The sequence below is a fragment of the Lolium perenne genome, chromosome 2 (assembly GCF_019359855.2).
Source record: "Lolium perenne isolate Kyuss_39 chromosome 2, Kyuss_2.0, whole genome shotgun sequence".
NCBI classification, from domain to species: Eukaryota; Viridiplantae; Streptophyta; class Magnoliopsida; order Poales; family Poaceae; genus Lolium; species Lolium perenne.
In genome coordinates this window covers 170,378,937-170,403,918 of record NC_067245.2, presented here as the reverse complement: position 1 = coordinate 170,403,918, position 24,982 = coordinate 170,378,937, and the positions used below count along the sequence as shown (strand labels likewise).

The 24,982-nt window shown below is 42.9% G+C and overlaps 3 protein-coding genes across 8 annotated transcripts; 2 read left to right on the top strand and 1 right to left on the bottom strand.

Annotated features, from left to right (window-relative positions):
* The first annotated feature begins 7,674 nt into the window (after window positions 1–7,674).
* Window positions 7,675–11,055, top strand: LOC127333925 (uncharacterized). 3 transcript variants are annotated; one of them, XM_051360362.2, is made up of 6 exons: window positions 7,675–7,950; window positions 8,036–8,151; window positions 8,793–9,229; window positions 9,343–9,406; window positions 10,065–10,480; window positions 10,588–11,055. In XM_051360362.2, exons 1-6 carry the CDS (start codon window positions 7,857–7,859, stop codon window positions 10,706–10,708), a joined length of 1,248 nt encoding a protein of 415 aa, XP_051216322.1. In that variant the 5' UTR covers window positions 7,675–7,856; the 3' UTR covers window positions 10,709–11,055. The 3 variants fall into 3 exon arrangements, with proteins under 3 accessions (XP_051216322.1, XP_051216320.1, XP_051216323.1); XM_051360360.2 differs by having other exon boundaries at window positions 7,678–7,949; window positions 8,032–8,151; XM_051360363.2 differs by having other exon boundaries at window positions 7,687–7,949; window positions 8,032–8,151; window positions 9,343–9,397.
* Window positions 11,056–15,083: 4,028 nt separating this feature from the next.
* Window positions 15,084–17,272, top strand: LOC127333924 (uncharacterized). 2 transcript variants are annotated; one of them, XM_051360359.2, is made up of 4 exons: window positions 15,084–15,240; window positions 15,323–15,427; window positions 16,173–16,609; window positions 16,727–17,272. In XM_051360359.2, the coding sequence occupies exons 1-4, from the start codon at window positions 15,148–15,150 to the stop codon at window positions 16,770–16,772; spliced, it is 681 nt and encodes a 226-aa protein (XP_051216319.1). In that variant the 5' UTR covers window positions 15,084–15,147; the 3' UTR covers window positions 16,773–17,272. The 2 variants fall into 2 exon arrangements, with proteins under 2 accessions (XP_051216319.1, XP_051216318.1); XM_051360358.2 differs by having other exon boundaries at window positions 15,085–15,240; window positions 16,723–17,272.
* A 443-nt stretch (window positions 17,273–17,715) lies between these two features.
* LOC127333921 (LRR receptor-like serine/threonine-protein kinase GHR1) lies at window positions 17,716–22,986 on the bottom strand. 3 transcript variants are annotated; one of them, XM_051360355.2, is made up of 4 exons: window positions 22,694–22,986; window positions 21,074–22,293; window positions 18,675–20,222; window positions 17,716–18,541 (listed from the first exon to the last, which is right to left on the bottom strand). In XM_051360355.2, exons 2-4 carry the CDS (start codon window positions 22,140–22,142, stop codon window positions 17,958–17,960), a joined length of 3,201 nt encoding a protein of 1,066 aa, XP_051216315.1. In that variant the 5' UTR covers window positions 22,143–22,293; window positions 22,694–22,986; the 3' UTR covers window positions 17,716–17,957. The 3 variants fall into 3 exon arrangements, with proteins under 3 accessions (XP_051216315.1, XP_051216317.1, XP_051216316.1); XM_051360357.2 differs by having other exon boundaries at window positions 21,074–22,288; XM_051360356.2 differs by lacking the exon at window positions 22,694–22,986 and having other exon boundaries at window positions 21,074–22,635.
* Between the last annotated feature and the right edge of the window lie 1,996 nt (window positions 22,987–24,982).

The window sequence follows — 24,982 nt, the reverse complement described above, 5'->3', positions numbered from 1 at the left end:
ATTCATCGGATCCCAACAAACGCAACATATAGAATTACAGATAGATGATCTTGATCATGTTAGGCAGCTCACAAGATCCGACAATGAAGCACAATGGGGAGAAGACAACCATCTAGCTACTGCTATGGACCCATAGTCCAGGGGTAGACTACTCACACATCACACCGGAGGCGACCATGGCGGCGTAGAGTCCTCCGGGAGATGATTCCCCTCTCCGGCAGGGTGCCGGAGGCGATCTCTGGATCCCCCGAGATGGGATCGGCGGCGGCGGCGTCTCCGGAAGGTTTTCCGTATCGTGGCTCTCGATGACCGGGGGTTTCGTCACGGAGGCTATTTGTAGGCGGAAGGGCAGGTCAAGAGGCGGCACGGGGCCCCACACCACAGGGCCGCGCGGCCAAGGGGGCCGCGCCGCCTAGGGTGTGGCCCCTCGTGGCCCCTCTTCGTCTCTCCTTCGGACTTCCGGAAGCTTCGTGGAAAAATAGGCCCCCGGGCTTTGATTTCGTCCAATTCCGAGAATATTTCCTTACTAGGATTTCTGAAACCAAAAACAGCAGAACAAAGAATCGGCACTTCGGCATCTTGTTAATAGGTTAGTTCCAGAAAATGCACGAATATGACATAAAGTGTGCATAAAACATGTAGATAACATCAATAATGTGGCATGGAACATAAGAAATTATCGATACGTCGGAGACGTATCAGCATCCCCAAGCTTAGTTCTGCTCGTCCCGAGCAGGTAAAACGATAACACAGATAATTTCTGGAGTGACATGCCATCATAATCTTGATCATACTATTTGTAAAGCATATGTAGTGAATGCAGCGATCAAAACAATGTATATGACATGAGTAAACAAGTGAATCATAAAGCAAAGACTTTTCATGAATAGTACTTAAAGACAAGCATCAATAAGTCTTGCATAAGAGTTAACTCATAAAGCAATAATTCATAGTAAAAGGTATTGAAGCAACACAATGGAAGATTAAGTTTCAGCGGTTGCTTTCAACTTGTAACATGTATATCTCATGGATATTGTCAACATAGAGTAATATAATAAGTGCAATAAGCAAATATGTAGGAATCAATGCACAGTTCACACAAGTGTTTGCTTCTTGAGGTGGAGAGAAATAGGTGAACTGACTCAACATTGAAAGTAAAAGAATGGTCCTCCATAGAGGAAAAACATCGATTGCTATATTTGTGCTAGAGCTTTGATTTTGAAAACATGAAACAATTTTGTCAACGGTAGTAATAAAGCATATGCATCATGTAAATTATATCTTATAAGTTGCAAGCCACATGCATAGTGTACTAATAGTGCCCGCACCTTGTCCTAATTAGCTTGGACTACCGGATCATCACAATGCATTGTTTTTACCAAGTGTCACAAAGGGGTACCTCTATGCCGCCTGTACAAAGGTCTAAGGAGAAAGCTCGCATTGGATTTCTCGCTATTGATTATTCTTCAACTTAGACATCCATACCGGGACAACATAGACAACAGATAATGGACTCCTCTTTTATGCATAAGCATATAACAACAATTAATAATTTTCTCATTTGAGATTTGAGGATTGTTGTCCAAAACTGAAACTTCCACCATGGATCATGGCTTTAGTTAGCGGCCCAATGTTCTTCTCTAACATATGCATGCTTAACCATAAGGTGGTAGATCTCTCTTACTTCAGACAAGACGGACATGCATAGCAACTCACATGAAATTCAACAATGAATAGTTGATGGCGTCCCCAGTAAACATGGTTATCGCACAACAAGCAACTTAATAAGAGATAAAGTGCATAATTACATATTCAATACCACAATAGTTTTTAAGCTATTTGTCCCATGAGCTATATATTGCAAAGGTGAATGATGGAATTTTAAAGGTAGCACTCAAGCAATTTACTTTGGAATGGCGGAAAATACCATGTAGTAGGTAGGTATGGTGGACACAAATGGCATAGTGGTTGGCTCAAGTATTTTGGATGCATGAGAAGTATTCCCTCTCGATACAAGGTTTAGGCTAGCAAGGCTTATTTGAAACAAACACAAGGATGAACCGGTGCAGCAAAACTCACATAAAAGACATATTGAAAACATTATAAGACTCTACACCGTCTTCCTTGTTGTTCAAACTCAATACTAGAAATTATCTAGACCTTAGAGAAACCAAATATGCAAACCAAATTTTAGCATGCTCTATGTATTTCTTCATTAATGGGTGCAAAGCATATGATGCAAGAGCTTAAACATGAGCACAACAATTGCCAAGTATCACATTACCCAAGACATTTATAGCAATTACTACATGTATCATTTTCCAATTCCAACCATATAACAATTTAACGAAGGAGAAACTTCGCCATGAATACTATGAGTAGAAACCAAGGACATACTTGTCCATATGCTACAGCGGAGCGTGTCTCTCTCCCATAAAGTGAATGCTAGGATCCATTTTATTCAAACAAAACAAAAACAAAAACAAACCGACGCTCCAAGAAAAAGCACATAAGATGTGATGGAATAAAAATATAGATTCAGGGGAGGAACCTGATAATGTTGTCGATGAAGAAGGGGATGCCTTGGGCATCCCCAAGCTTAGACGCTTGAGTCTTCTTGATATATGCAGGGGTGAACCACCGGGGCATCCCCAAGCTTAGAGCTTTCACTCTCCTTGATCATGTTGCATCATACTCCTCTCTTGATCCTTGAAAACTTCCTCCACACCAAACTCGAAACAACTCATTAGAGGGTTAGTGCACAATATAAATTGACATATTCAGAGGTGACACAATCATTCTTAACACTTCTGGACATTGCATAATGCTACTGGACATTAGTGGATCAAAGAAATTCATCCAACATAGCAAAAGAGGCAATGCGAAATAAAAGGCAGAATCTGTCAAAACAGAACAGTTCGTATTGACGAATTTTAAAATGGCACCAGACTTGCTCAGATGAAAATGCTCAAATTGAATGAAAGTTGCGTACATATCTGAGGATCATGCACGTAAATTGGCTTAATTTTCTGAGCTACCTACAGGGAGGTGGACCCAGATTCGTGACAGCAAAGAAATCTGGAACTGTGCAGTAATCCAAATCTAGTACTTACTTTTCTATCAACGGCTTAACTTGGTACAACAAAACACAAAACTAAGATAAGGAGAGGTTGCTACAGTAGTAAACAACTTCCAAGACACAAATATAAAACAAAGTACTGTAGTAAAATAAACACATGGGTTATCTCCCAAGAAGTTCTTTCTTTATAGCCATTAAGATGGGCTCAGCAATTTTAATGATGCACTCGCAAGAAATAGTATTTGAAGCAAAAGAGAGCATCAAGAGGCAAATTCAAAACACATTTAAGTCTAACATGCTTCCTATGCATAGGAATCTTGTAAATAAACAAGTTCATGAAGAGCAAAGTGACAAGCATAGGAAGATAAAACAAGTGTAGCTTCAAAAATTTCAGCATATAGAGAGGCATTTTAGTAAGATGAAAATTTCTACAACCATATTTTCCTCTCTCATAATAACTTTCAGTAGTATCATGAGCAAACTCAACAATATAACTATCACATAAAGCATTCTTATCATGAGTCTCATGCATAAAATTATTACTCTCCACATAAGCATAATCAATTTTATTAGTTGTAGTGGGAGCAAATTCAACAAAGTGGCTATCATCAAATATAGGAGGCATATTGTAATCATAAAAGAAAATTTTCTCCTCAATGCTTGGGGGACTAAAAAGATCATGCTCATCAGAGCCAGCTTCCCCAAGCTTAGAATTTTCCATAGCATTAGCAACAATGGTGTTCAAAGCATCCATAGTAATAACATTCCCATTAGCATGCATATAAAGTTCCATGGGTTTTTTAATTCTCTCTTCAAACACATCATGTCCTAATTCAAGATAAAGTTCATAAAGATCTCTCATATTTTTGTTGTTTTCCATTATGCTTAACTAGTGAAATAAAAACATGCATGATATTAAGTAAAGTAAAACAAGTAACTAATTTTTTTGTGTTTTTGATATGGCAAACAAGATAGCAAATAAAGTAAAACTAGCAACTAATTTTTTTGTACTTTGATTTAGTGCAGCAAACAAAGTAGTAAATAAAACTAAGCAAGACAAAAACAAAGTAAAGAGATTGAGAAGTGGAGACTCCCCTTGCAGCGTGTCTTGATCTCCCCGGCAACGGCGCCAGAAAATATGCTTGATGGCGTGTATTTCACACGTTCGTTGGGCAACCCCAAGAGGAAGGTATGATGCACACAGCAGCAAGTTTTCCCTCAGAAAGAAACCAAGGTTTATCGAACCAGGAGGAGCCAAGAAGCACGTTGAAGGTTGATGGCGGCGGGATGTAGTGCGGCGCAACACCAGGGATTCCGGCGCCAACGTGGAACCTGCACAACACAACCAAAGTACTTTGCCCCAACGAAACAGTGAGGTTGTCAATCTCACCGGCTTGCTGTAACAAAGGATTAACCGTATTGTGTGGAAGATGATTGTTTGCAGAAAACAGTAGAACAAGTATTGCAGTAGATTGTATTTCAGTATAGAGAATTGGACCGGGGTCCACAGTTCACTAGAGGTGTCTCTCCCATAAGACAAACAGCATGTTGGGTGAACAAATTACAGTTGGGCAATTGACAAATAAAGAGAGCATGACCATGCACATACATATCATGATGAGTATAGTGAGATTTAATTGGGCATTACGACAAAGTACATAGACCGCCATCCAACTGCATCTATGCCTAAAAAGTCCACCTTCAGGTTATCATCCGAACCCCCTCCAGTATTAAGTTGCAAAGCAACAGACAATTGCATTAAGTATGGTGCGTAATGTAATCAACAACTACATCCTTAGACATAGCATCAATGTTTTATCCCTAGTGGCAACAACACAACACAACCTTAGAACTTTCTGTCACTGTCCCAGGTGTCAATGCAGGCATGAACCCACTATCGAGCATAAGTACTCCCTCTTGGAGTTACAAGCATCTACTTGGCCAGAGCATCTACTAGTAACGGAAAGCATGCAAGATCATAAACAACACATAAGCATAACTTTGATAATCAACATAACAAGTATTCTCTATTCATCGGATCCCAACAAACGCAACATATAGAATTACAGATAGATGATCTTGATCATGTTAGGCAGCTCACAAGATCCGACAATGAAGCACAATGGGGAGAAGACAACCATCTAGCTACTGCTATGGACCCATAGTCCAGGGGTAGACTACTCACACATCACACCGGAGGCGACCATGGCGGCGTAGAGTCCTCCGGGGAGATGATTCCCTCCTCCGGCAGGGTGCCGGAGGCGATCTCTGGATCCCCGAGATGGGATCGGCGGCGGCGGCGTCTTCCGGGAAGGTTTTCCGTATCGTGGCTCTCGCATCGGGGGTTTCGTCACGGAGGCTATTTGTAGGCGGAAGGGCAGGTCAAGAGGCGGCACGGGGGCCCCACACCACAGGGCCGCGCGGCCAAGGGGGGGGCCGCGCCGCCCTAGGGTGTGGCCCCCTCGTGGCCCCTCTTCGTCTCTCCTTCGGACTTCTGGAAGCTTCGTGGAAAAATAGGCCCCTGGGCTTTGATTTCGTCCAATTCCGAGAATATTTCCTTACTAGGATTTCTGAAACCAAAAACAGCAAAAACAAAGAATCGCACTTCGGCATCTTGTTAATAGGTTAGTTCCAGAAAATGCACGAATATGACATAAAGTGTGCATAAAACATGTAGATAACATCAATAATGTGGCATGGAACATAAGAAATTATCGATACGTCGGAGACGTATCAGAGGGATAGCAGGATCTCAGAGTTTAAGGCTGTGGTTAGATTTATCTTAATTACTTTCTTGTAGTTGCGGATGCTTGCAAGGGGTATAATCACAAGTATGTATTAGTCCTAGGAAGGGTGGTGCATTAGCATAGGTTCACCCACACAACACTTATCAAAACAATGAAGACTAATCAGCTATATGAAGCGAAAGCACTAGACTAAATTCCCGTGTGTCCTCAAGAACGTTTGGTCATTATAAGTAAACAAACCGGCTTGTCCTTTGTGCTAAAAAGGTTTGGGCCACTCGCTGCAATTATTTCTCTCGCATTTTATTTACTTGTACTTTATTTATCTGCTATACCAAAACCCCCTGAATACTTGTCTGTGAGCATTTACAGTGAATCCTTCATCGAAACTGCTTGTCAACACCTTCTGCTCCTCGTTGGGTTCGACACTCTTATTTATCGAAAGTACTGCGATACACCCCCTATACTTGTGGGTCATCAAGGAGCCAACACTCACGCATAGAGTGCCAAAGACGCCGAGAGTGTGGGCAATGAGCCAAGGCATGCGCCTCATCCTCCACCGCTGCATTGCAAATCTTGCAGAGACCAGTAACCCGCATGTTCCGTCTAAGTTTATTGCCCTCTGTCGCTAGGGCGTTCGAAGCTGCTTGCCATGCAAAAGTTTTAACTTTTGGAGGTACTGAAGAGCCCCAGATCCGTGCCCAACAAGGATCCTTGCCATCTGGTCTATTACTTGAGCTTCCAAACGAGCATTGCGCCGGGAGATTATTGAAAACCAAATGGTACGCGGATCGGACAGTAAAACAACCAGATTTCTCCGGTTGCCATGCTAGGACATCAGAAAACCCTCTTCTTGATGGTTTGATTTTGAGGATGGCCTCTCCATCTATAGGATAGAAAGTATCTCTGACAAACTATGTCTTCCAACCACCATTGTCATCCAGTAGCTCGGAGACCCACTTAATACGTCGATTTCTCTTAGGAGTAAGGACTTGGCCATTTGATATTCTTGGTAACCAGCAGTCACGCCAGATGCGTATACTTCTGCCATTCCCAACACGTCACACCATACCCTTCTTCAGTAACTCCAGCCCATAGGATATAGCTGACCACGAGGAAGACGGATTCCCAGTAAAAACAGTGTCAATAATATTTCCTCTTGGATAATAGCGAGCCTTCAGTACTCGGGCACACAGGCTGTTAGGAAACATGATTAACCTCCAAGCTTGGCGAGCCAGTAACGCTTGATTGAAGAGACGCATGTCTCTAAACCCCATGCCACCCGAGCCTTGGAGCGTGTTATAGCATTCCAGTTAACCCAATGGGTTTTGCGTTTACCTCGCTCAATACCCCACCAGTAGTGACGGATCAACTTGGTGAGCTCATCACACAGAGAGAAGGGAAGTTTAAACACTCCCATGACATAAGCTGGAATTACCTGCGCAATGGCTTTGATTAAAATTTCCCTGGCACTTTGGAACATGAGACTATCTCCCCAAGCCATGAGATGTTTGCAGAGCCTAGTCTGTAGGTTGATAAAACGACCCTTGTGCATACGACCGGCCGGTGTAGGCAGGCCTAGATATTTTTCTCCGAACTCAGGATTAACAACTTGAAGGATATTACGGACCTCCTTTGGCATACATGTCTATCACTTGCTTCACACTCGTTGCTTCATCAGCCGAGGCTCTAAAGAAAAGCAAAGTGTCGTCTGCAAAAAGAAGATGAGATACCCCCGGTTGATCCTGGCCTTGATCAGCTTCCTCAAGTACCACCTTGTCAGACGTGTCCACGGAACGGTCCTTGACCTTGGTCGACGTGGCCTTGGATATTGATGCAGCTATCTTCGTATCACAGAAAGGCAGATTTAAGTTCGGAAGAACCACAACCTACCAGAGTTCAAACAATATGTGTTTGATACTTTGTGAGGATTTTGGTACTATACTACACCGCGCGCAACTCTCTCCCCAGTCCCCACTCGTGCCTGAAACGGACGCCACGAAAACCCTCGGCGCCTCCTCGCGGCGGCGATCATGGCCGCGGCCCTCCGCCTCCTGCTCCGCCAGGAAGCAGCCGCGAGGACCTCTCCGATGCTGCGCTCTCTGTTCCCTGCGCCGTACTCCAAGGTAAGATTGAAGTAGTTTCGCTGCTTGATTTTGTTTAAACCCTCGCCTCGATTGGGCGCACTAACTTCGATCCCCTCTCCAGGCCGCCGCCGCCGCCGCCGCCGCTGCTGCCGCCGACAGCTTCCCCGCCGCGCGTGGCGCGCCCCTGTCGCCTCCCTGTCTGAGGGAGGTTACTCCAAGGAAGGCTCCTCCACCTCCAAAGGTATAATCTTCAGAACTAGATAAAGGGTTTCCGTCTTTCCGACCTTCCCAAATTCTGAAATTGGGGCAGGAAGACGTGTCTGTTTATACCTAATCCGTCCTTGCTTGTGCAATACTGCCTTGATTTGACTGTTTCTTTGATCTGCAATCTGATGCCTGCGCTGGACCATAACTCACTGTCGAGAACTCTATAATTCCCGCCTTCCGTGACTCAATGCAAAGTCAATTGGCAAGTATGTGCCTTTACTATTGCTATGGGGCTGTACGAATTCTCTGTGGTTGTGCTTCAACTGGGGAGAGCGATATTCAGTGAGAACACTCTCCAAACATGTTCTGCCAATTTACAGCAGAGAACGATATGATTTATTGACTCGGCGACAGTGCAACGAACACTTCCAGCATCGCGTTCCCTGGATTCATTGGTGTTATTCCCGTTTGTCTTTAGCCTTCCTTTGATGGCCAACCAGAGAAATACTGATAACTGACGAATCACTCTAACCCAAATGTAGTTTTCTGGTTTCCTAAGCAGAAATAAGAAGTTAATACTGATTAAAGTGTCTTTGCTTGTGTTGACATGGTTTACATTTGACATCTATGTAGCATCTACTATTTTTTATTGTACTAAAATCTATTAAACTGTAGGTTGAACCGCGCTGCTGCACAACTGTTCCAAGTACCATCCCTGACAGTACAAAGTCGTTCCCGGATAAACTGAAGGATCTCAAGGATCGTAAGAAGACATTGCAAGACATGGAAAAGGATATTGAGGAGCATGAGGAAATGATAAGCAAAGCACTGGATGACCGTACGGTTGCTAATGATTTGTTTCGCAAACGGCTTGATGACCGTAGGAAACTTCTTGCCAAAATAAGTAATGTGCCAGATGATTATCCAGAAACACATAATTTGCTTGATGTTCTTGCCAAAATGAATGATATGGTGGATGGTTTAGCCAAAGTACGTAAGATGCGAGTTGATTATGACAAAGATTGGGCCATTCAGGAGGCTAAGACTCGTGTGTTTGATGAACAAATGAAAATGTTACGTAAGAAGCGTGAGGACTATCTCACTGCTTTGAGGTAAAGAGATCTACAATCTATTCTTATTTGGTGTAATAAGCAGTATATTATTGTCATTTTTTATAACTTGTGTTGATCCAAACATGTTTGTCTCTCCTTGTCTATGTTCGAAGGCGGTATAATGAATTGGCAAGATCCACCTTGGAGCAGGAGGAGAACCAGGAGAAGGTAAAGAAGGTTGCAAAACTGGGTGCCACTGTTGGCCTCGTGGGAGGGCTTCTGCTGATCGATACTGGCATATATCTAGATTAGAAAGCATGTAGTTTGCTGCTTTGTCTTTTCGCGTAGAACTGAGCTTACAGATGACTAGGCCGAGCTGGTATTTAGAATGGCAGAGTAGTAACAGTTTACTGTTTAGTTGATTAATCTCTCTCGGCCGTTGTGATAGTTCATTTGTGGGAAGGCTTCTGCTGATGCTTGCAGAGATGTTGTTTAGAGCACCTTGAAGTCTGCTGCTATTTCTTTCTGTGTAGAACTGAGTAGCCCGATAACTATGCTCAGCTGGTATATAGTGTAGTGAAGTAGAATTTAACTGTTAGTCTGTGTTTGCCATCGTACGGTGCATCTTAGAACCTGCAGGAGAAGCTAAGATAAAGCCAATTGATACAATTGCTATAATTGAAGTTATCTCTGTGTAACACTAGGGCATGACTCATGTATGCTATCTGACAAATCACTTTAAACAAAAGTAGTTGTCTGGTTTCCTATTAGGGCAGAAATGTGGAGTTAATACTGATTAAGTGCCGTTGCTTTTGTTAACATGGTTTGAGTTGTTTGCATTTGACATTGATGTGTCATCTACTGTTTTTCTTAACTGAAGTTGATTAAACTGTAGGATGAACCACGCTGCTGTGAAACTGTTCCAAGTGCCATGACTGACAGTACAAAGTCGTTGCTGGGTAAACTGAAGGATCTCAAGGATCTCAAGGATAGTAAGAAGGCATTGCAAGACATGGAAAAGGATATCGAGGAGCATGTTGAAACGATAAGGAAAGCGCTGCATGACCGTACAGTTGCTAATGATTTGTTTAGCAAACGGCTTCATGATCGTCAGGAACTTCTTGACAAACTACGTAATTTGCAAGATGATTATGGCAAAGCACGTAATATGCGAGATGGTCTTGCCAAATTAAGTAAAATGGAAGATGATTATGACAGAGATCAGGCCATTGAGAGGGCTAAGCGTATTTTGATTGGTGAACAAATGGAAGTCTTACGTGAGAAGCAGCAGGACTATCTCAGTGCTTTGAGGTAAATGGATCAACATTATATTCTTATTTGGTGTAATAAGAAACTTATTATTGTTATTTTTTATAACTCGTGTTGATCCATATATCTCTCCTTGTCTATTTTGGGAGGCGGTATCATGAATTGGAAAGATCCACCATGGAGCAGGTGCAGAAGGTGAAGAAGGTTGTAAAAGTGGGTGCCGCTGTTGGCCTTGTGGGAGGGCTTCTGCTGATACTGGCAAAGATCTAGATTCGAGCAGTGTGCAGTTTGCTTCTTCTTTTTTGTGTAGAACTGAGCTGACAGATGACTCGGCTGAGCTGTTTTTTTTTGGAGTGGCAGAGTAGTAACATTTGACTGTTTAGTTGATTATTTTCTCTGTGCCGGTTTAACAGTGCATTCGTCGGAAGGCTTCTGCTGATAAAGATCTCAATTAGAGCATCTAGGAGTTTGCTGCTACTTATTTCTGTGTAGAACTGAGTTAGCCAGATGAGTATGCTGAGCTGGTATTTAGTGTGGTGGAGTAGAATTTAACTGTTTCATTGATTTGGACCGATTTGAACCTGCAGTAGTAGCTAAGACAAGGCCAAGTTATACAATCGCTATCATTGCAGTTATCTATATGTAATACCAGGAGATAACTCGCTTTATGCTATGAAGACTTAGGCTGAAAAAAATGATGTGTTGCTCTTGGGGTGAGGACTTAGTTGTATTTTTGTTCTTCAAATCTTGCTGGTCAGTATCAAGGTGAGTCCTGTAACAGAATCTGGGACAATTACTCTCACGCAGAACAGAAACTAGCATTACAGTTTCGAGGCCATACCTTTCAAGAAAAGAACCGTTTCAAGGCCTCACATTAGCCACGTGGTATATATGTCGCGAGAGCAACTGCTACTGAACACATTAGATGTACACAGTAGCGATACGGATTTGATGGACACGGTTCCAAGTGAGCATATAGCCTGGACCATTAGTAGCTGTATGAGATTAGGGGGTGATATGTCACCGAGAAAATATACAGTTGAGATACAGAGCCTATACGCCATCAACGCCATGCCAAATACAACCTGTTCTGGGCCACTGTACCGTCCGAGTGGCAAATATGCACACAATAGTACACGTTTCTTTTATAGTGGACATATTAAATTTATAACCCACTGAGACTAGGACTCAAAGACAGTGTTAATGTATCCCAAGAACATCGAACTATAATGTATCCCAAGAACATCAAACCATACAACTTGTGCTACCTACAATGGTGATTTTGCAAAAAAAAAAAAAAAGGTGATGTGAACCTGGTGTGAAAGTTTAAACATTATACTTTTGCTAATTTGAGAGAGAAGAGAAGCAGTCATAGATGAAGAGTCAGTTGCAACACGACTCTATTAAACTTTTTGAGATTGTGAGGTGGGCCAATATTAATAGTGTAGTACATCTTTATACGCGGATTCGGTGGATTTGGGTGCGCGCGAACCTGATTATGAAAAAAAAATAAAAATATACTATTTCAATGTTTCGGAAAAAATTGGAAAAAAACATGTATGTACACATTATTTGATACTTACTCGTGTATGTTTTTACGGAAAAATACGACTGTATGTGACCTACACAAAAATGAAAATAGAAATAGAAATTTCTTTGAACAATACAAATCCAATCATTATATTTCATTTGAACATTTTGTCATTTTCTTGTAGGCCACATACACTCGTATTTTTCCAAGAAAACTTACACGAGTAAGTATCAAGATAACATGTACATGGAAATTTTTATTTCAATTTAAAAAAAATAACAATTTTTCAATTTTTGAGGAACCGGGTGCGCGCGTACCTAGGTTCCGTTTGGTATTTTCGAACTACATAAGCTTATAGCTAACTGGTATATATTATACATATTAACAATTGAACCAGCAGTAGATGACATGGCAATAAGATCTATTAACTATTTATTATTATTATTTCTCTATTTGCTATCTTAGTTTTGTGCATGTGCTAGTGTATAGGCCTATGAACACATAGTATATAGCGATTAAATTCAATTATTCCAGAGATGTTTGGTGCTAGTTGGGATTTGGGCTAGCATGACTATCTGTTTCATCATAACTTGGTTCTGGTTCCTTAAAATAGTCACCAGGACATATGTATAAAAATTTGACAATAAAAAAAATACATGCATGGTAATGAAATTTATAATTTGTATTAGTACTCAATTTTGTGTCTTTTTAATAAGTGTCTTAACTAATTGTTATGAATTTGAGTGCTTTTCTGTTTCCCAAAAAAAACATGAATTAAGTGATTTATCAATTCTTTAAAGAAATAGAACTTATGACGAAATTGTTGATATTAATCTAAAGATCAAATTTGGATTGATATCAAGTTCACGACCTTAATGTTAGTTGATATTTGTTTGATTCATGATGCTAATGATTGTTAGTAAAATGAAACGTTGAAGTGTGGGATCCATTTAATTTTGTTAAAAGTTAAAATCCTTATAATTTAAACAAATATATATAAATATATATCAACATCCCCAATATCAAACCGAAACAATATAATGGTCTATTTTTACAACATTAAACATTAGGAATGATAGCTACATTGAATGATGGTGGGTCCAACAATATGTCACTACTATTTTAAAAGGTTACATATAAAAAATGAATGGATTTTGTACACACGCGCATGAGTGTGGGTGTATTCGTCACCGTCGATTTATTATTCGAGATTTACGCTCGTCCTAGTAGATAGAAAATTAGCTCTCCCTCACCCCTCCTTTTATCCAAATCTCAAAACAAAACAGATGGTGAAGGAAAGAACCGCACTCATAGGCGTAAGTACAAAAGTATTGACATATAATTTTTGAACTCGATCATGTTAAACTTTTTCACATTCATATATTCATGCATAACAAGGGATGCCCTAATTAGCATCTACAGGAAAGAATAGTTATCCTACATCCCATGTTTTTTCGTAGCTGCACATGATTTTTATGACAGGTAAGTTTATCATTCCTCAAAAGAAAATATAGACACGCATGAACTTTTTGTTTACGTGGCGTACGAAAATAAAATGTAAAATACACTTTTTTTTGTGGTTCTTGCTCCATTATGGTTCACATATTGTGTTTTTATGTCAAATTTTGTGGTACGAGTCAATATAATGAATGTAATTATTTTTCTATCAAAACACTAAATAAAAATGTAACAACGTGAGAAAACTCTGGGTACAAAATTATGTACTATCCACCCTCGGAGCTAAATAGTACTATATGACTATACCAATTACTTGCTATCTTAGCGGAAATTCAAATTCAACTTCTGGGTGCATATGCTCCTTCCACTTAAAAAGTAATTTTTAATTGCTAAAAAAAGTTCAACAAATTCTTTCGCATGTACATTTAGACAACCTATGTGTGTTCATAAGTTTCACCAAAAACCGATGTTTTTTGTTGTTGATGTAAAAAAGACAAAACAGGTCCCACAAAAAGCCTTTGAGCCAGTTTGGCATCAAAGTTTTTATAAAACCAAAGTAGTGTACTGCAGTATTTTCTGTATAGGCAACAAATACTATACTGCAAAATTAGTTTTGTGCAGTTTTGTGAAAAGACGAAGTATAGAAAACTATAGTTTTTGTTGAAACCAAACGCCTCAAAGTATTCAATACCATGGTATTTTCAGAGACCAAAGTATTCTTAGAATACTTCAAAAAAAACGGTGTTGCCAACCGGCAACCTTATTTTTAGCACCAAATTTTGTCTTTTTGTACAGCCCAAAAGATAATCTGATTTTTTTCATGGAAACACTTTGTACGCATGTAGTATGATGAAGATGTACATGGATTTTCCATTTGGAGTTTTTTGATATTCAAAATGTATAAGAGATGCATTTCAAATTAAAAGGGAGCATATGCATCTGGGAGTTACAACATCACTCACCTTTATTTTAGCGAAAATTCACTTTTAATCTCAGGTCCAAGAAATGCATCTTTGACGAAAAATGCATCTTAACATCACTCAAATCTGAGAGCATATGTTTCCTTCGCCCAAAAACTAAATCTCAAAATATGAAAAAATAAACGAAAAAATTCCACACCCGTCAGCTCTAGGTACGTATCGACATTCTATATGCGTATTTAAATTTTCGCGAAAAATACAAACTATTGTGCTATGTGTTAAAACTTTAAAAACAAAAAAAAAACTCATGCAAACCCTTGTTTTACAACCGAAATTATCTGTTTATAGATCACACAAATAGTCAATTTTCCGCGACATGATGCACACATAAGTTGGGATGATGTCTATGCAACATTTGTTATGGGACTTTTTAACTTTTTAAAATACGTTTTAAATACATTTAAGATAAAGGGAGCATATGCACCCCATTGCTCTTTGTCTCTCATCAAAGTATGTATAAATAGAGATGCATTTTTCCGATTTTTCATGAGGGAGAGCTAGAGATGCTTTTAGAGGTTCTGCTAGGGTTGCCCTTATTACCAAAACCCGTAAAACAACCTGAAACCCTTGTGAAATCCTTGTAAAGAAGGAAAATCAATTTGGCAATTCTATTCGAACTCAACTCTTGCGAGGAATCGAATCGACCAAAGGATTTGGGTACACCGCGCGCAACTCTCTCCTTCACTCGTGCCTGAAACGGACGCCACGAAAACCCTCGGCGCCTCCGCGTGGCGGCGATCATGGCCGCGGCCCTCCGCCTCCTGCTCCGCCAGCACGCCGCCGCGCGGACCTCTCCGATGATGCGCTCTCTGCTCCCCGCGCCGTACTCCAAGGTAAGATGGGGATAGTTTCGCTGCTTGATTTTGCTTAAACCCTCGCCTCGATTGGGCGCACTAACTTCGCTTCTCCCTCCAGGCCGCCGCGGCGGCCGCCGCCAGCCTCCCCGAAGCGCCCGGTGCGCCCCTTCCGCATCCCCGTATGAGGGAGGTTACTCCAAGGAAGGCTCCTCCAACTCCAAAGGTATAATCTTTACCATGAGCTTGAAAACTGAAAAGGGGTTTCCGACCCTGCTGAATCCAACGAAATTGCCGACCGCTTCCCCGAGCTCGGGGGGTTAGAAGGAGTTGGGGTTGAAAGATTTCATCTTCTTGCTTTGATTTCTAACTCTCGATTCAATCAACCATTAGAAGGGTGGAACATTTGTCGATTTGGACTCTGAGTCCCTTCCTCTCTGCTTATGCGAAGCTGCCTTGATTTGACTGTTTGTTTGATCTGCAAGACCGCCCGCAACCTGATGCCTGCGCTGGACCATAACACACGGTCGAGAACTCTTGAATTTTTGCCTCGGTTGGCAAGTATGTACCTTTAGAATTGCCTTTTCCTGAACTCTGTGATTGTGCTTCGACTAGAGTAGCATGATTCAGCGAGAGCACTCTGCAAACATGTCGTGCCAGTTTACAGCACAGTGCGATATGATCAATTAAACAGTTCAACGGACATTGCCCACATGGCCACATCATGTTCGCTGGATTCAATGGCGCTACTCTCGTTTGTACTGAGCCTTTCTAGGCCAACTAGAGAATTACTTGTACCTGATTAATCACTTTAATCCAATTCTAGTTGTCTGGTTTCCTATGAAAGCAGAAATATGAAGTTAATACTGATTAAAGTGTTGTTGCTTGTGTTAACTTGGTTTAAGTGGTTTACATTTCACATTGATGTATCATCTACTGTTTTTGCTTTACTCAAGTTGATTAAACTGTAGGTTGAACCACACTGCTGCAAAACTGTTCCAAGTACCATGACTGACAGTACAATGCCGTTGCTGGATAAAATGAAGGATCTCATAGATCGTAGGAAGTCATTGCAAGCCATGAGAAAGAATATTGATGAGCATATGGAGAAGTTACGGAAACTGAACCATGACGGTACAGTTGCTCGTGTTTTGCTTAGCAAACGGCTTGATGACATTAGGGAACTTATTGCCAAACTAAAAAATATGCGAGCTGATTATGAGAAAACACGTAATATGCAAGATTTTCTTGCCAAACTACTTGACATGAAAGAAGATTTAACCAAAGCAGAAAATATGGCTGTTGATATTAACAAAGATTGTGCCATTCTGGAGGCTAACACTCGTTTGGGTGGTGAACTAGTTGAAATGTTACGTAACGAAGTTGATGACTATGAAATTGCTTTCAGGTAAAGGATCAACAACCTTTTTCTTATTTGGTATAACAAGAAATTTATTTTTGTCATTTTTAATAACTTGTGTTGACCCAAACATATGTATCTCTCTTTGTCTATTTTTGAAGGCAGTTTCTTGAATTGGGAAGATCCACCATGGAGCAGGTGGAGGAGGTAAAGAAGGTTGTAAAAGTGGGTGCCGCTGTTTGCCTTGTGGGAGGACTGGGAGGGCTTCTGCTGATACTGGCAAAGATCTAGATTCGAGGAGCTGACAGATGACTAGGCCAAGCGGGTATTTGGAGTGGCAGAATAGTAGTAACATTCAACTGTTTTCCGTTGTAATAGTGTGTTCGTGGGAAGGCTTCTGCTGATGCTAGCAAAGATCTCGACTAGAGGACCGTGGAGTTTGCCGCTGCTTTTTTTGCCCGTAGAACTGAGTAGCCAAATGACTATGCTTGAGCTGTTATTTAGTGTAGTGAAGTTGTATTTTGACTGTTTATGAAGTCTTTGTGTGCCATTGGTGCGTTTTAGAACCTGCAGGGGAAGCAAGATAAAGCCAACTGATACAATAGCTATTATTGCCGTAATCTCTCTATGCAATAGAATATAACTCACTTTATGCTATGCTATGTAACACCTTGGAGATCTGTGCTGAAAAAAGACGTGTTTCTCTTGGAATAGTGGTTATGCCATTTGGTACCCTTATCTAGGCTGTTATGCATTATGTTTGGTTTTGATTGAATCTAAACAATGCACAGCCTGTTTGGAGGGTTACATTTTTCATTGCATCTTAGGCGTGAGTCTTTCCTGTTCGTCTGGAAATGGTTCACTGCAATCGAGTGAAGAAACATCCAAGCCTAAGCAAGCCTGGCTCAGATTGTGACTCCTGTTTGTGCATTTTCATCCCCTTTAAAAGAAATTTGTCTTTTTTCCACTCGGTAGAAAATAAATAAACTGTGTGTTTGCTTGTTCTAGTTTTCTAGAATTGATAAGCACTGCTGTCACATTTGTGCAGGTTGCTGGGTGAACTGCAGACATATAAGAAGCTATGAGAGTGATTTATTGATCAGCACACTTGACAATAGTATCACATCTCAGTGAAAGTTGAGGTAAATTGCAGATTTCAAAAGACGACTGTCCTCCAAATTTGGCCAATCTGCTTGCAAAAGCAGATTCCATTAGAACAATGTATGTAAGTACAATGCGGTAACAGCAACCAATGAGACACACCATCTGAACTTGCAGGCATCAAGTTGATGCCATACACTTGCATGCATTTCCCTACAGAATCACTAGAGTTTCAGGCACAAGCTAACAACATGAGTATTATCCAATTCTAAAACTACAGAATGATGGCGGCTAGCTAGATTGATGAAAGATCCTCATACACAGACTTGATCCCAGGCCTTTCGGAGACCGGTAAGATGCATCTCAACGCAATGCCCAACACCTCCTTCATGCCCTTCACTGCCTGCGGGTTCTCCGAATCTGAAGCCATGGCTGGGTCAAAACACTCCGATCCCCGGCCTTCCGCCACCCGCAGCCGGACCCAATCAGTGAGGTCGACACTGCCTTCTGGCCCCGAGATGACATCACCCGCACACCTGCCGGTCAGGAGCTCTAGCAGGGCAACACCAAAGGCATAGACGTCAGACTTGAATGAGGGGGATGGCTTCTTGGATGCCGCCAGCTCCGGGGCACGGTAGCCCAGCACGCCTAGGTCAAGGATCTGCTCGACAACACCAGCCTGGGTCATCAGGCGGTGCAAGCAGTAGTCAGCGACACGAGCATTGAGGTCAAGACCGTCCAGCAAGATGTTGGTGGCCTTGAGGTTCCCATGAGGCATTGCACGGTCAAAGTGGAGATAATTCAGGCCGCGTGCCACATCAACCGCGATCTTGAGACGCTGGGCCCAGGTCAGTGGAGGACCTCTCCTTCCCGGTCGATCTGCTCAGATACATAGATATATGACAGTTGAATTAATGGCTGGTTAAGTATACAGAATGAGGTTTGTGTGCGCGAACTTTTTATCAGATTAATGCATCTGCGGAAATTTGAAATCAGTGAATTGAGACATTACCGTACAAAAAGCTAGCAAGACTTCCTGGAGAAACATAATCTGACAAGATCAGTTTCTCATGTGGTGTTGGGCCCCAGTAGTATCCACGCAAGCCAACCACATTAGGATGCCGGATGTTCGCAAACTTTTTGGCCTCTTTCGTAAACTCTTTCTTGGGCCTCGCGACACCTTCTCTCAGCCACTTCACTGTCAAGAATACACCATTTTCCAATGTTGCCCTGTATGAAGTTCCATGACTGCTCCTCCCAAGTACTTCAGCTGGCGCCCTTGACAGTTCCTCCGGTGTCAGTGTGATTGTTTCATCCAGGAAGTGCAGGTCCCCTGCTAGTCTGTCAGGTGATCTGACATCCAACCGTGCTAGACCTTCCTGTGCATACGCCTCTCCAGAATCTGGTGACCAAGAGAAGCGGCTCCCCTTGGATGGTGAAAATCCCCCCACAGCAGACAGCTTCTCTTCTTGGCTCAGTGCTTCAGATGTAGAGCCCTTTCGAGGAGCACCAAGATCCTCCGCCGAGACCTCCGAACTACCTTTGTTATCTTTTCTTTTCATACTCTCAATGTCTTTAGTGGCCCTGTGAAGATTCTTGTCAGTGACCTTTTCTGAGCTAGGGAACTGCCGTGAGATCCGCTTGTAGTGGCACACAATAGCAATAAGGATAAGGATGACAACAACAACAACACTGGCTGCAACAAGTGCTATTTTAGCAGCTGTACTGAGCGATTTTCCACCTGAACCAGATTGGGAATCCCCAGATCCAGATGAGCTAGCAGGATACTCTAATCTTGAGTTTCCGGGATGGAAAGAAGATTCTGGAAACTTTCTCAAGTTCACAGGCACAACGCCAGATAGGTCATTATAAGAGGCGTTGAGGGACTGGAGAGTATCTGGAAGTGCCTCAGGCAGTGGCCCAGTGAACTGGTTTGTTGATATGTCAAGAGCTGTAAGTGCTGCAAGTTTAGTGACAGTAGCTGGCAAAGGACCAGAGAAGTTGTTTGAAGATACGTCAAGAACATGGAGGCCAGACAGGGAGACTATATCATCAGGGAGGCTGCCACTAAAATGGTTTCCAGAAATATCAAGCACTTGAAGGCTGAAGTTTTTGGATGTCGATCCTGGGAAAGATATGCCACCAGTAAGCATGTTATCTTGCATGTAGAGCTCATGCAGCATGGAGGACGTGAGCAGATTGGTAGGAATAGGACCACTGAACTGATTGGAGCTGAGGTCAAGGACAGTAAGCTTGGGATACTGAACAACAGCTCCAGGGATTGTGTCAGCTAGAGAATTATGAGAAAGATTTAGGTAGTTCAGGCGAAGGAATTGAGAGCTCACATCTGGAATAGTTCCAGTTAGATTGTTCTGGCTAAGGTCAACATATTCCAAGTCATTGCTCCATTTTGTAAAAACTGATAAATTTCCTCTAAACTGGTTATTTGACAGATCTAACACAGTGCAGCTTCCAGCAAGCAATGGAAGATCCCCAAAAAGAGCATTTGAGGAGAGATTAAGGATTTGCAAGGTAGTCGATGTGATCATATTGATATGTCCTGCAGAGCACAGAGAACTACGATTAGTAGAAAAAAAAACTAATACCTAGAAACTAATCAGCTGATACTGACAGATTGTCATCGTAGACAATTTCCATGCTAGGAAAGTAGGAATGCAGATAATGGTGCATGCGTATTTTTCCTCCTCTTCCCAATACTGATAATCTAGGAAAGACGATTTCACATAAGATGCAGATCTGCAAGGCACCAGGTGACCATGCCATACTGATGAAATGGACCGCACAACACTCATTAGTATGCAGCTAGTTATCATCATACCATGCGTACACAATTGGTTGCTTCCTATTAATACTAGCTGATGTTAGAAAGGTCCACAATAGTTAAAGCCAACAACACACACTACCTTACAATAGCAAACAAACTAGAAAGGTGAATGAAGCACTGTAGGAAATTAGTCCAGCAGAAGATTAATGGAACAAAATCAACAAATACCAATGTATGCAGTATGCTACTACGCAATACATACTGACAACAGAAATTCATACTGCCGTTAGCTTAAACAAAACCATAGGGCCTTTTGCAATGATTTGCACTTAGGAATTCGAATCTGAACAGACAATTCAAAATACTTAATTACATGAGGTAAGATTCCAAATGAGGTACGCTAGTACTAAGTCAACCATGGATCAGCCCAGATCATATCTGGCATGAAAAATCAGCTGACATGAAGAAAGAAAGCAGGGGCAAAACAAAAACATAAAGTTTCACACAAACTGTAAATAAATGGATCGAACTTCCACTATAATCATAATAAGCGCTGCATGTCATGCATAAACTAAAATAGCAAGAGGATTAAAAACAAAACAAAAAATCTTAACTAGAGCTTATACCTGTCAGATTATTTGCACTTAGGTCCAGCTCGTTCAACACCAGAGAATCTCCCTTGAGAAGTCCACTAGGTACAAACCCAGTGAATCCATTGTTTGCAAGGCACAAAACCTCGAGATCGTAAACATAATTGAACCCTGGGAGGTCTCCAGACAACTCATTGCTGCTCAGGTCAAGCACCTTCAATCTTCCAAAAGTTGAGAGCTCAACTCCGTCTATCAATGACCCAGTCAACTTGTTGTTGCTAAGGTTCAGATATAGAACTGTCTCTGAAATATCTGCGAGAAACTTGAGTTCTTTGGGGGTAGTACTGGTGAGCAAGTTCCCACTGAAGTCAACATGAGCAACAGTTGACTCGATCAAGAATTTCCAATCAACACCACCATCCAATTGGTTCCAGCTCAGATCCACCGACTGGAGGTTCACGAGGAGACCAAGCCCAGCAGGAATTCCCTTTGTGAAGGCATTGTGCGAGAGGTTCAGAGCCACCATGCTGCGGAGGCTCTTCAAAGCCACCGGCAACGGGCCAGATAAAGCGTTGCCGCTCACATCCAGCGACTGAAGCGACGCAAGCCCGTCGATGGACTCCGGCAGGGCACCTGAGAAGTTGTTCCCGGCAAGCGACATGTTCTGCAGGCTCCGGAGGCTGCCAATGCCGTCAGGGATTGAGCCTGAGAACCGGTTGTTGGAGATATCCAGGAACTTCAAGCTCTTGAGGCTGCCCACATTGCTGGGGAGGCTCCCGGAGAGATTGTTATTGGCCATGGAGAGCTTGACGAGCATGGTGAGGTTGACGAACACGGAGAGATCGGCGACGCCCGAGATCCGGTGCCCGTCGAGCACGACTCCAGCCACGCTGGCGCCGTTGCACACGACGCCGTTCCAGGAGGCCGGGCAGCCGTTGAAGTCGATGGACTCGTCGTTCCAGGAGTCCGTGACGAAGCCGGCAGGGTCATGCGTGATTCCCTTCTTGAAGGCGAGGAGCGCGAGGATGTCCTGCGACGGCAGCTGGCCGAATGCAGGGGCCGCCGCGAGCAAGAGCAGGAACAGAAGCCCCCCAACAATCCCCATCGCCGCTCCTCCTCGGGAAAGATTGGAAGCTGGCAGGCCTCAGGAACGCTGCACCTGAGGCATTCCCCGGAGCAAGATGGAGTGAGCTTGGAGTGTACCTACGACACAGGTCTTGGTTGCCACGGACTTGTCCCTTTCAGCTTGATCTGCACTGCGTCCCAGAGAAAAAACCAACAGATTAAGTCCTTGGGACCTTAAATGAGCACGGGAATAGCAAGTTAGCCACAGATTCCTGCCTCCGCAGTGCACTAGAAACCGAATCTTGAGCATCCGAGTAGGAGAAAACACGCTTGCTACCAAGAAAAAGGAACACAGGGACAGTTGATAAAAACCCTGGGCTTTTAACCTCCAATAATGCAGGTGCTAGAACTTAAAGCGCTAAGCTCCGCCACTATAACCGCAGCCACCACCAAGATTTCGGCCATGAACACAGCTCAAAAGCAACAGAAAGTGAGGAACACTTTACCCATCCAAGAAAGTGAAAAACCAATCCCAAATGCAGGGCAACCAAGCAACGAAAACTAGCAGCGACTGCATATGCACCTCCTTACCGCGGAAAATGGGATGGAAGGGGCGCTCTCGGTCTGAGGCAAAGCGCCGGCACCGGCACGCGGGACAGGTCGGGAAATGATTGCTCTGATGAGCTGGGTTGCGGGGGAGGGAAGGCAGGGCAATGCGGTGGGGCTGAGCGGGAGCCGGGGGTGGGAGGGCGAATGCGGAACCCTAACCCTAGCAGCCGGGGATGGGAGAGCGGCTGCTGAGAGGAGTGGAAGAAGGGGAGAGTGGGGAGGGGAGTAGTGGTGGCGGCTGCAGTGGCGAAGGGACAGTGGGGGATGGGACCGTCTTTTCTCTATGTTTGGCGCAATGAAGAGATTTTGTTTTTCTCCCGGTGGTACTATTTCGCTGTGGGATTTTTACGTTACGGTCCTCGCAAGAGATTTTAGTCTGTGTTTGGACCTTTATAGGTTTTGGATCGTTTTATGTTCCATGTTTGTCTCTGAAGCTGCAACTTATCAATTGCTTTGTTTGAACGGCAGATAAAGGGTACTCGTATTTTTATTCATATAACGCATGTTTTGTCAAATATTGGTTCTGCCACGTGTAAACTTAATTAATCAAAGCATGGTTAAGAGAATCCATTCGAAGTCTAAAAGTCAAATCTACGACATGAGGGCTATAAAAATAGAAAGTTGAGTGTGACAAACTATGGCCAATAACAACCTTGGATGCCTTTCACCAGTCATCTTTCATATAGTTGGCGCCGATCTCCTCGTCGAAATTTGAAGTTACACCCTCGGTCAAGTTGTCATGAGTACCCAAGTCCCAAACTTAATACATTTGTGGTTTCGCTGAATGTTAGTCACCTGATATTTTTCTTATGTCCGAGTCAACACCATGTGTTGTCATAGACTCATATGAGTCTCAATGCTAAGATTTGTGCATGTGCAAGGGAAGCTCCAAATTAAGATCACATATGGGTAGAGCCATGAACCTATTATTTATGTAAAAAAACGACGAGTTGACTTAATTAGTACAAATTATCTCGGTTTGCAAGATGCTTAATATAAACCTTACGATAAATTGCTCTCGGACATGAGCAGTGACATGGTTTTATACGTGTTGATGCGGAATTTTTTTTTTTTGCCTTAGATGCCTATGCTCATGTGGCTATACAAAAACTTACAAACAAAGTAATCATTTGCATGAATAAACTTACTTTAAAATGTCTATCTTCATGCAGAGCTGGAGGGTTTGACTAGACAGATGGATAAAGACTTGCTGGAGGTTAGGAGGCTATACGCGGGGATGAGAACTTGAGTTTCTGCTACCGCCTCATTGTTATATCCATATGTCATGTATCCTGCCTAGACTAGGATACAAGAATCTCAAAATAATTGATTGAAAATAGATGTATATATCTAGACGTATTTAAGTGCGTAGATATATATTTATTTTTAGGCAATTATTATGGAACGAAGGGAGCATGATATTCATGTAGACATTGAAGGGGGTGCGTGAAAACAAAATACTCGTTTCCATGGAACAGGAGGTGGACAAATAAAGTGGCAGAATATGTAGCTATGTATAAATTGAAGAAAGAGATAAGAAAACCACACAAGACAATTACGTCAAACACGAGGGCTCAAAGCGCGAAACAGCAGCCAAAAAAGGATGCCCGAACCTTTTCGCCCTTTCCCGCTATCCTGGCCGAGCCGCACCCGCCAAAAAAGATAAAAACGGGGCAACAGTACGCAACAGCCAGCCTCTCCTCGGGTCCCCTTTTCTGTCCTCGCGGACCCCAAAACCGCGGGCTGCAATGCGGCTCACTCCACTCGCCCCGCCTCCACGCACGCGCGCGCGCTCGCACCGCGAAAAAGGTGCGTTTCCACGGCGTGGGGCCCACTCAGCAGCGGGCGAGCGGGTAGGTAGGCCCAGTAAATCAGATCGCGGTCTCCGCGGTAGCTAGCTAGTACGTTACGTTTTAATGGTCTCGTGACCCGAGCCTGCAACACTAGTGAGACGACGGAAAATGTGTTTCCCTCCCGTTCCGTTCCGTTCCGTTCCCACCGTCCGTGTACCTTCGTTTTGGCACATTGGCCGTTCCATAAAACGGCGGCAATCTTCCTTGTTGTATTTTTTTGCGGGGAGAGAGAATTCTATTAAATGGTAGCGCCCGTTGTAAAAGCCTGCCGTCGGTCGGTTTTCGCCGGACGCGTAGCTTCCACGCGGCGAGTTAATGTCGTTGCCTCGGTTTCACGCGCGTCGCCCTCTATTTATCACGGAACTACCGTGTCGAGTCGGCACAGGAGCTCTTGGACGCCGCGACGGATGGCGCCGTC